The sequence below is a fragment of the Conger conger genome, chromosome 16 (assembly GCF_963514075.1).
Source record: "Conger conger chromosome 16, fConCon1.1, whole genome shotgun sequence".
Taxonomy (NCBI): Eukaryota; Metazoa; Chordata; class Actinopteri; order Anguilliformes; family Congridae; genus Conger; species Conger conger.
In genome coordinates, this window is record NC_083775.1 from 18,413,480 (window position 1) to 18,425,347 (window position 11,868).

Here is an 11,868-nt window from a genome sequence, read left to right on the forward strand (position 1 = left end):
CTTAACCCTGCATTGCTCCTGGGGAGGATTGTCCCCTGCTTAGTCTAATCAACTGTACGTCGCTCTGGATAAGAGCGTCTAACAAATTACATTAATGTAAGGACAAGACGCCCTTCTTTAGAATTCAACAAGTAACAAAACCAACCACAGGTGTCATCAATCATATTTTGTTCACCTGGCAGGTCACATGGTACTTAACTGGATTAACCACATACCTGTACAATAAACAAGCGCAAGCTGTGCAGTGACAACTCAAACTCGTACTTGAGCCCTCTGCTTCACAAAGTAGCTGGAGGTCTTCTCTATGATAACCTAACCGTCCCGGGACTTCCTCTTGTCATCTCTCTAGGAAGGAGGGAATAAGAAAGGAAGGAAGGGAGTGATACAGAAAGAGAAAATGTCATGGAGAGGGGGGAGAGAGAAAGCCCAATGAAGGCAAGGGAAGAGTGGAGGGAAGTTACGATAAAAAAGAGAAGGATATGATGAGAGAAAGACAGAAAGAAGGGAGGTGTTCCTATTCTGACACAGACCGCAAATACCCTCCAATTGAAGGTGACAGTCTGCACCACACATTCATTGTTGCATTTCAAAGCCAATGTGCTGGTAAAGAGCCAAAAGATCAATAATAATAATATTAATTATTATTATGATTATTATTATGATTATTATTATTATTAGTTTAAATGAAATAATGTACTCATACCTAGTCCTCCAGCACACACACTGGCAGAACAAGACCGTGCTGTCAGACAGGAGTATCATTTTTTCACTTCCGCTTTCTGACAACCTTCCATTGGAACCAAATGCAACCCATGACATGAAACAAACGTCATTGAAAACTATTAATAGTTCCATTTCAAGAAGTTCATTTCTTTTTCAGCTGGAAGGTGATCGACTTTGACTACAAGTGATCAGGTAGGCTGAAATTATTTTTAATTGAAACACTGTAAATGTACAGCCTATGTATACCGATATGTACTGTGATTATATGATGAATGAACTGAATTAACAGGATGAATATGCTGTATCAGCTCAAATAAATAATTATAATACAAAAATGAATTAACCACAAGAGACTGACAAAGCACAACAAGGTAGTTTGTATCAGTGAATTGGTCTATGCTTTCACCGAGCTACAGTCAGGTCCATAAATATTGGGACATCGACACAATTCTCCTCTTTTTGGCTCTATACACCACCACAATGGATTTGAAATGAAACGAACAAGATGTGCTTTCAGCTTTAATTTGAGGGTATTTACATCAGGTGAACGGTGTAGGAATTACAACAGTTTCTATATGTGCCTCCCACTTTTTAAGGGACCAAAAGTAATGGGACAAACTAACAATCATAAATCAAACTTTTTAATACTTGGTTGCAAATCCTTTGCAGTCAATTACAGCCTGAAGTCTGGAACGCATCGACATCACCAGACACTTGGTTTCCTCCCTGGTGATGCTCTGCCAGGCCTCTACTGCAACTGTCTTCAGTTCCTGCTTGTTCTTGGGGCATTTTCCCTTCGGTTTTGTCTTCAGCAAGTGAAATGCATGTTCAATCGGATTCAGGTCAGGTGACTGACTTGGCCATTGCATAACATTCCACTTCTTTGCCTTAAAAAACTCTTTGGTTGCTTTCGCAGTATGCTTCGGGTCATTGTCCATCTGCACTGTGGAGCACTGTCCAATGAGTTCTGAAGCATTTGGCTGAATATGAGCAGATAATATTGCCCGAAACACTTAAGAATTCATCCTGCTGCTTTTGTAAGCAGTCACATCATCAATTAAACCCAGTTCCGTTGGCAGCCATACATGCCCACGCCATGACACTACCACCACCATGCTTCACTGATGAGGTGGTATGTTTTGGATCATGAGCAGTTCCTTTCCTTCTCCATACTCTTCTCTTCCCATCATTCTGGTACAAGTTGATCTTTGTCTCATCTGTCCATAGGATGTTGTTCCAGAACTGTAACTGTTTTAGATTTGGTCTTCCTGTTTTTGAGGCTCACCAATGGTTTATATCTTGTGGTGAACCCTCTGTATTCACTCTGGTGAAGTCTTCTCTTGATTGTTGACTTTGACACACTTACAGTGTTCTTGATCTGGCCAACTGTTGTGAAGAGGTTTTTCTTCACCAGGGAAAGAATTCTTCTGTCATCCACCACAGTTGTTTTCCGTGGTCTTCCGGGTCTTTTGGTGCTGCTGAGCTCACCGGCGTTCTTTCTTTTTAAGAATGTTCTAAACAGCTGATTTGGCCACACCTATTGTTTTTGCTATCTCTCTGATGGGTTTGTTTTGATTTTTCAGCCTAATGATGGCTGCTTCACTAATAGTGACAGCTCTTTGGATCTCATATTGAGAGTTGACAGCAACAGATTCCAAATGCAAATATCACACTTGAAATGAACTCAAGACCTTTTATCTGCTCCTTGTAAATGAGATAATGAGGGAATAACACACACCTGGCCATGGAACAGCTGAGCAGCCAATTGTCCCATTACTTTTGGTCCCTTAAAAAGTGGGAGGCACATATAGAAACTGTTGTAATTCCTACACCGTTTACCTGATTTGGATGTAAATACCCTCAAATTAAAGCTGGAAGTCTGCAGTTAAAGCACATCTTGTGTACATCGTGGTGGTGTACAGAGCCAAAAAGAGGAGAATTGTGTCGATGTCCCAATATTTATGGACCTGACTGTATATTTTAGGATTATTTATTCATTTATTATTTAACAAGTAACATACAAAAAAAAGACATTGAACTTAAAAGGATAGTTCAGTTTAATTTTTCAGTTTTTTATTTTCACTTACAGAATAAAACAACAGAAACCTCCAATGTTCATTGTGAAGCTGACCGTTTGTCAGAAGCTTCTTTAAACATTTACTGTATAAATGCAATATAGTGAAATTACTGACTGAAGAAAGTGAAATATCCCTGGAAGAACTGAATCAAGAAGGGGAAGGAAAGCCTGATGTTTCATTCCACACTTTTTGTGCAGGAAAATATTAAGGCCATTAATATAATTATATTTACTAGAGGAAACTGGAGAACGACAGAGGAACCAGCATGGCAGCTGCTGGTGTGACCTCTCATCATGGTGAGTTTATTTTTTCTGTGTAGAACATTTTATTAATTTAAATGATTATTTCAGTACATTTGAGACCGTTCCCTTAGGTGGTGCACTTAAAATCCAATGAACAACTGGGTGACATACTAAATCAGAACCCCAGGGGATTTTATATGTTTTAAAAGCTGCTCTTAGTCTAAAGAATAAAAAGTGAAAAAGACATTTGCAATATCATAGCGTGAAATTAAGTCCTGAAACTCAAGCATTGATTTTTGACAGGCAACATCTTCCAAAACCATTATACCTCTTTGTGCCCATGAGTCCTAAATAAATGGCCTGCCCCCGGTTAAAAGATTTTGGTTATGCCAGATGGGTGAGTGTGTATATCATTTGCCACTTAATCCCAGAAATCTTTCAACTGCTGCTAATGACTGTAAAGCATATATTATTATTGAGCCATAGTGTAAAAAACACTTTTTGGAAGTCAGGCCAGAAAACCACAGGTCTTGTATTGTGATTGGTGATATCATTTCTTGCTTTATGTCTCTCCAGGGAGTGTGGAGATCTGGGTTCAGCCAGTGAAGTAGGGCATGTAGCATAAAAGACCAATGATACAGTTTAAAATTTGGACAGGCCCAGCCAAATAATTTGCTTCATTGTTATACTAACCATTTAATGCAGGGGTGCTTGCCATTTCGCACAAATTTAGTTAGCATGGAGTTGATTTTCTTCCAATAGTTTACTGGTGGTGGCAGAGGTAGCATTGAGCTAATAAAATTAAACTGTGGAAGGATATTCATTTTGATGGAAGCAATACGGCCAGGTATTGAAGCTGGTAGATGCATCCATCTACGAACATTAGCTTCAATCATATAGTTCTTTTTTGCAATTGCAGAGATATAATTTGATATCTCCACAACAAGATAGGTTACTTTCTAGACGAGTCAATAGTAGACATAATATTTAATGCCGTAGCTCCAGTGTTGAGTAGCATTAGGGCTGATTGGTCACAGGTTATAAAACCTGATGACGTGTTTGTAAATGTAAAAGATTTTTTTCTGACAGGAGAGGAACATCGTCTCTCAGAGCTGAGGATTGTGCTGCTGGGGGAGAGATGGAGTGGGAAGAGTTCAGCAGGAAACACCATCCTGGGCAGAGAGGAGTTTGAGTCTGGAATAAGAACTGCACAGTGTGTGAAGAGACAGGGTGAAGTAGCTGGGAGACAGGTCACTGTGGTCGACACACCAGGCTGGTGGACTCATTCTGTGAAGGACACTGCAGAGCTGGATAAACAGGAGATTGTGTGCAGTGTGTCTCTGTGTCCCCCGGGACCCTGTGCTCTCTTCCTGGTCATTGATGTGAGCTCAGCATTCAGAGGGAAACACAGGAGATCAGTGGTGGAACATCTGGAGCTTCTCAGTGAGAGAGTCTGGAGACACACTGTAGTGCTGTTCACCAGGGGAGACTGGCTGGTAGACACACCCATTGAGCAGCACATTGAGACTGAAGGGAGGGCCCTCCAAGAGCTCATAGAGAAATGTGGGAACAGGTACCATGTTCTCAACAATAAGAACAGGGCTGATGGGACTCAGGTCACAGAGCTGCTGGAGAAGATAGAGGAGATGGTGGCCAGGAACATGTTATTCGGACAGAAAGGCGATGAGCAAAATGCCTTTGAGGAGGAGTGGAGGAGAAGAGTGGCAGAGCTGATAGAGCAGATATTGAAGGTTGTGGTTGAGCCAGAGACAGAAGGATCCACACTGCCATTATGGAAGATGAGAGATGGCTGTCATTTTCTTCCACCTTCTTGTGAGTTTTATTCTTCTATGACTTCTTTTGTGTTTCAGACACCGAGCCAGGTAGCGGTAGCCTTCAAGGCTGGTTTTTCATTAACGACTTGAAGGCGTGTTACCCCGTATTCGGGTAACCGTATCAGGTTTTCTTCATTATTTTCTTCCACCTCTTAAGTCAAAATAGACTCTTGTACCAGGTCTTCAGTTCTGTTTTAGTTGGCGTTTCGCCGGGGAGTTTTCTGTCCTGTTTTCCCCTTTCTCCTCTAGTGGTTCCCCTCAATTATATTGGGGAGAACCCTAGACTATATTAGTGGTTATCACACGTTCTGGTGGTAACTTGAAGATTCCCTTTTCAGTCGTGTCTGGTCCTCTGTCCCCACTCCCTCACAGAACACTCAAGTCATTTGGAGGAACCAGCGACCCCACCAGGGCTAAACAAGTGCAGACTAATCAGCATGCTGCGATAGCTGCTCATGAAGGGGGCTTAAAGACCCTCCAGGCCCAACAACAGGCTATGAAGGCTCAACAGGGTCAGCTCATTGACCAGCTGCGCCGTCAGGAAGACTGTATGCAAGAACTAGCAGACAGTCTCCACTGGCTGGCAATCAACGCTCCACCCCCAGTCGCGCAACCACTCTCCCATGACACCCCATTCACTTCTGTCAGTCCTAGGGAACCTAAACTCCAGCTCCCTTGTGGTTTCCTGTCCCAATGTTTAATTTTTTGAAGACTCAGCCGTCCAGGTTCGCCTCTCACAATTCGCGGGTGGCGTTTATTTTCTCCTTATTAACCGGGATGGCCCTCGCCTGGGCAGATCCCTTAATCCATTCAGATGCCCGATTATGTGAGACGTAGATCGGCTTATGACAATGTTCCTTTCGCAGCCCCTATTGCCGTCCACTCCTCTCTGACCTATGACAAGCCCATGCAGTTGAGGGGCTGAGCTAGGGGGAGTTGGTGTCAGTGCTGCTGTGGGCACACCGGGCAGGCTCGCCCTAAGCAGACAGAAAATGGGGGGTCTCACTGAACAGGCGAGAGGGCCAAGCGAGACACCGGTTCAGTTCCTTTGGCACCCTGTTGACTGTCCAGTTAAGGTGGGACCGTTTCTCACTGAACAACAAGGCTTTTTTCAATTCTGGGGCCCTGGAGTGTTTTATTGATGCCCAGTGGGCTGAGGCGTGGGCATTCCATCACACCCCCTAGCGCAGTCGCCCTATGTCTCGCCCTTTGATGGTTGTCCATTGGGTACAGGGTTAGTGGAAGAGATCACAGCCCCAGTCAACATGCACATCCCGTTTAGGCAGCACTCAGAGGGTATTCATCTCTTTTTAATCAACTCCCCCACCTCCTGACATACCGTCCTGGGTCTAAGAATACCAAGCCGGACGCCCTTTCCCGGTTGTATGATGGGTCGGTGGAGGACCGTCCCCCTACACCCATTGTTCTGGTCGTCCGGATCGTGGCTACAGTTTCTTGTGATATTGAGACTGTTGTGCAGGAGGCTCAGCGATTAGAGCCAGGCCCAGTTAGCGACCCTCCAGGTCACATGTTTGTCCCTGGCAGGGTACGTGCTCAGGTACTTCTGTGGGGCCATTCTGTGGGGAATCTATCGGACCCACAAGTTCTTTAGCAGGCGGTTCTGGTGGCCTGGGATGAAGCGGAATGTACAAGAGTTTGTGTCAGCCTGTAATTGATTATTATTCCCCTAGATTATATTGGGTAGAACCCTTGACTATATGAGTGGTTATCACACGTTCTGGTGGTAACTTGAAGATTCTCTTTTCAGTTGCATCTGGTATTCTGTCCCCGCTCCCTCACAGTTCATTGCTAATTAGTAGAATCAGGTGTGCCAAATTGGGGTTGGAATGAAAACATACAGGAATAAGCCTGTGTAGCCCTGATGTAAATCAAGGAATTGTACATGTGTTAGCCCCTAAGCATTGTAGCATACTTTTTTGTGGAAAAGGAAATAGGAAGAAAACAGAAGAGCTTTGAGGAGGAGTGGAGCAGAAGAGCGGCAGAGCTGATAGAGCGGATGTTGAAGGTTTTGATTGAGCCAGAGACAGAGGGATCGACAGTTAATAATGCATTAGACAGGTTAATACTTAGCTTTTATATACAGCATATTTTGCTCATCCATGAACACCAGACTAAAGTACTATTTTCAAAACAACGGATATAATAACCGTCTGAAAAACATTTGAACATCCGTCTTTCAGACGGTTATTATCAAATTATTTTTAGGTTAAAACATTGTTACAAGACCATTGTAAATCCCTTCCTATCATTGAAAATGCTCACTGACATGTTGACTCACCCTCTGCCTGTGTTTATAGTCCTTACATTTGGGTTTGAAAATATACAATTGTCGCACCAACACTCTGTACCAAAACATTGTACAGTTATATAATAATTCAAGCACAAATTTGGTTCTCATTGCCACAGCCAATGGCATGGTGTGGCTCTCTTGACCGTTAGAAATGACCTTTTATACCTTTAAACATGAATGAGAAACATCCATTCATCACAGGCAGCGATGCACATAATGACCTCAAATCATATGAATCAAAAAGATAAAAAGAATATTCATGTAGTATTTTCATAAAATATAACAGAATATAATACAGATGAATTTGAGTGTAACAGCTTGTTGGTGTTGTGTTACAGTGAGTGGAGGGACTCCAGCCCCCTCTGACTCAGGCAGTTTTGTGTGGGATTATCAATCTGCTCATCAATCTTCCAGTAACAAGGTGTCACAGTGGCTGAAAAGGAGCAAACCAGAGAGTTCAGCATCATCTGGATACGGAACAATGAGTTCTGGAGTGAGTGAAGTGGAGAAGGCTAACAGGGTGACACTGGAACAGGACAGTGTAGGTGACTCTCCAGACTAAACACTGCTCTACTCTGCCCCCATCTAGTGGCTGCTGTAAATGTTTAATCATCTGTTATTTTCCAAAGCTTTAATACTGTAGGTTTTCATTCCAACACAAACAAAGCATACCTCATTCAACAGCAAGAGATGTCGTTCATTGCTAATTACTAGAATTGTGCCAAACTGGGGTTGGAATGAAAACATACAGGACAGTTTATATCCAGGAATAGGCTTGTGTAGCCCTGATATAAATCAAGGAATTGTACATTTGTCAGCCCCTAGAATTTCAGCATACTTTTTTTGTGGAAAAGGAAATAGGAAGAAAACAGAAGAGCTTTGAGGAGGAGTGGAGCAGAAGAGCGGCAGAGCTGATAGAGCGGATGTTGAAGGTTGTGGTTGAGCCAGAGACAGAGGGATCCACACTGCCATGATGGAAGATGAGAGACAGCTTTCATTTTCTTCCACCTTCCTGTGAGTTTTATTCTTCTTTTGACTGATTCTCAGCACTTACAGTTCAGCTTCAAGTCCATGAATGACAGACCTCTATGCACATTTTAAAACATTTCACACCCTTATAAACAGTTAATGCATTAGACAGGTTAATACTTAGCTTTTATACACAGCATATTTTGCATACAACTCATCCATGAACACCAGACTAAAGTACTATTTTAAAAACAACGGATTTAATAACCGTCTGAAAAACATTTGAACATCCGTTTTTCAGATGGTTATTATCAAATTATTTTTAGGTTAAAACATTGTTACAAAACCATTGTAAATCCCTTCCTATCATTGAAAATGCTCACTGACATGTTGACTCACCCTCTGCCTGTGTTTATAGTCCTTAAATTTGGGTTTGAAAATATATAATTGTCGCACCAACACTCTGTACCAAAACATTGTACAGTTATATAATAATTCAAGCACACATTTGGTTCTCATTGCCACAGCCAATGGCATGGCGTGGCTCTCTTGACCATTAGAAATGACCTATTATACCTTTAAACATGAATGAGAAACATCCATTCATCACAGGCAGCGATGCACATAATGACCTCAAATCATATGAATCAAAAAGATCAAAAAATATTCATGTAGTATTTTCATAAAATATAACACAATATAATACAGATGAATTTGAGTGTAACAGCTTGTTGGTGTTGTTGTGTTACAGTAAGTGGAGGGACTCCAGCCCCCTCTGAAGCAGGCAGCTCTGTGTGGGATTATCAATCTGCTCATCAACTTTCCAGTAAGGTGTTACAGTGGCTGAAAAGGAGCAAATCAGAGAGTTCAACATCATCTGGATATGTAACAAGGAGTTCCATAGTGAGTCATGCAGAGTTGTCTGACATAGAAACACTGGTAGAGGACAGTGTGTGACACTTTTCAGACTACACACTGTTCTCCTCGGTCCCCATGTGGTAGATTGTGGAATCTTTTTTTTTCCCCAAAACCTGCCAAATTGTCAATTTGCCAGCCCCCCACTATTTTAACAAACATTTAATTTTCATTGTTTTTGATAAAAAAATATTTTCATTCTTCTGACTACAGTGATTTGTATTTGTGATCAAGTGTAGCTGAAAGGCCGATGGAGAAAAACTCTATTTTGAATGGCTATGCCAAAATATAACTGAAAAATGTTTGTGTAGTTACTTACTTACGGTGTGATGTGAAATGTGTGCTGTGGAAGGACACAGTTGGTCTTGCTGGATTCCTCTGGTTACTGCAGCACAGGTTCTTCCCTGTGGCTCACTTTGCACACACCGGCTACAGGATGAGAGACACTCCTCTCTGCTCTTTCCTTCAGCTGCAGTGCTCCTGGTGTGCAGGTGGTGTAATTCAAGAAACATTTAGAAAATACTTTGTATTTAATATCTTACTCACCATTGTACCTTGTATGCAAAAGCTGAGTGGCCATCTCTGTATGTATGCATGCATACCCACTGGTTGAGTTTAATCTACAAAACTCTCCTTGGACTGGTTCCCACTTACTTGTGTACGTATCTCTCCTGAGGCTTGCGCTTGCGTTCTCATGAGACTTTGAAGTTGTTTGTTCCCTGTGTTCATACTGAGATGGGCAAAAAAGCTTTTAAATATGCTGCCACATACAGGAAGATTTAAAACTAAATCAGAGTTGATTTGTTTTGGTGAATTTGTTTCAGTTATAAAAGACATAAAATCTAACAATATTGGAAACGGTCTTTGTGTCTCAACCTTATTTGTTCATTTGATTTTTAATCTCAATGAGACTTTACTTGTTTAAATATAGGTCAATAAATATATAAATAAAATCTTATTTGTCGATATTGCTCACCAAGCACTCACACTCACACTCACCAAGCACTTTATTCTGTGTTTATTAGACTTATTTTTTAGACTTCTACTGCTGTAGCTTATCCACTTAGAGTTATGATGTGTTGGTTGTTCAGAGATGATCTCCAGCATACCACTGTTGTAACGTGTGGTTATTTGCGTTACTGTCACCTTTCTGTCAGCTTTGACCAGTCTGGCCTTTCTCCTCTGATGTCTCTTATTAAGAAGACGTTTCTGTCTGCTGCTCACTGGATTTTTAGTTGATTTTTTTTTTTTTCACCATTCTTTGCAAACTCAAACTCTGTGTGTGAAAATCCCAGGAGATCAGCAGTTTGAGATACTCAAACCGCCCTGTCTGCCACCAACAATCATTCCATTCCAAAGTCATTTCGATAATCTTTTCCCCATTTTTTCCCCATTCATGGTATTTTTGTGTTCTTATAGTTGCATAGATTATTGCTCAATGTCCAGGTTCCAGAGGTTCCAGTAGCCTACTGCAGGGCAGGCTGGGCTTACTTCATTCAATGTTTTGTTTCTTCTTTTACCCACTAGACTACATATGGATGAATGCCTTGTTTTAGATTTTTTATTTTTTTATTTTTTTTTAGCACTGAACCGTAATAACCATTTTCATATCTACCCAACTGGCTGACTTATTTAAAAATGACTGACAGTGACTTTTGCACTTATGTTGCATTTTTGCTATGTGGGATCAATCTCTCTGCATGACGAGACAATGCCTGCAAGAAATTGGTGCTTTTGATGATCTGGACTGTCAAATACATATACATACGCATATTCACACAATCACACATACACATGCATACACACACATACATAAATATACAAAAGAGAATCATGAAAAATAATAAATATAGTAACAATAAGACAAAATCATGAGATTAAACTCCATACATTGTATCAAAATGGATAATTAATTCATAGAATATAGAGAATATTGTTGTCAGTGATAGCATTAAGTAATAAGATGAGAACATAATTGAAGAGGTGTTATGAAGTACAACTGATCCTATAATATGACAGAGTAGAACAAGTACAAAGATGAACAAGTAGAAAGATGATATGGATCGAATATTTAAAGGTAGATTATTCCAATTGGAGGGAGCTTTAAATATAAAAGCTTTCTTCGCTATTGATTTAGAGACTACGGGAACAGAAAAAGAGAGCTGTATCAAGTGTCACAATTTATAATTAGAGGAAAAAGGTACCATAAACTGTTTTAAATAAAGAGGGTAATTGAAATGTATGCATTTAAAAATAATCTGCAGCCAATGTTGCGGTCTTCTTATGCTGGGAGAGGGCCAATTAAGAGTTTCATACATTGTACAATGATGAGTTATGAAAGGACAGCCAAGAACAAATCTGCATACTCTATTATGCTATGTATTAAGAGGAATAAGCTTTGTTTTAGGAGCAGCTTGATATACGACATCAGCATAATCCAATATTGGTAAAATAATTTGTAATGCAAGCTTTTTTCTGACAGTAAATGAAAAGCAGTTTCTGGATCGATAAAGAACCCCAATACCAAGGTTTGTTCTTGAAAATATAATCAATATGGGATTTAAATGAGAGCTCAGAGTCGAGCCATAGACCAAGATATTTCTTGTGTTCAACTCTTTGCAGTGGAGTCCCATCAAGACAGACAGTGGTAGATAAATACATTTTAGATTTGGATTTAAGGTTCTGACAAGATTTATATTTATTGAGTAGTAATTTATTAACTGCGAGCCAGTGTTGAAGTATATTAAAATCAGATTGCAAGGCTAATTCAATCTGTAATAAATTGGTTTTAGAGG

At 40.7% G+C, this 11,868-nt stretch overlaps 1 protein-coding gene across 2 annotated transcripts; it reads left to right on the forward strand.

The window, feature by feature from the left end:
• The first annotated feature begins 879 nt into the window (after positions 1-879).
• LOC133114815 (GTPase IMAP family member 9-like) lies at positions 880-9,921 on the forward strand. Of its 2 annotated transcripts, XM_061224475.1 has the most exons (4): positions 880-915; positions 3,037-3,097; positions 4,133-4,876; positions 8,910-9,921. In XM_061224475.1, exons 2-4 carry the CDS (start codon positions 3,067-3,069, stop codon positions 9,113-9,115), a joined length of 981 nt encoding a protein of 326 aa, XP_061080459.1. In that variant the 5' UTR covers positions 880-915; positions 3,037-3,066; the 3' UTR covers positions 9,116-9,921. The 2 variants fall into 2 exon arrangements, with proteins under 2 accessions (XP_061080459.1, XP_061080460.1); XM_061224476.1 differs by lacking the exon at positions 880-915 and having other exon boundaries at positions 2,901-3,097.
• The last annotated feature ends 1,947 nt before the right edge of the window (positions 9,922-11,868 follow it).

Excerpts from the sequence above, each read along its gene's own strand:
- LOC133114815 (XM_061224475.1), top strand. The coding sequence starts at position 3,067 with ATGGCAGCTGCTGGTGTGACCTCTCATCATG. Across the intron at positions 3,098-4,132 it reads TGGTGTGACCTCTCATCATG|GAGAGGAACATCGTCTCTCA; the intron begins GTGAGTTTATTT and ends TTTTTCTGACAG. Across the intron at positions 4,877-8,909 it reads TCATTTTCTTCCACCTTCTT|TAAGTGGAGGGACTCCAGCC; the intron begins GTGAGTTTTATT and ends GTTGTGTTACAG.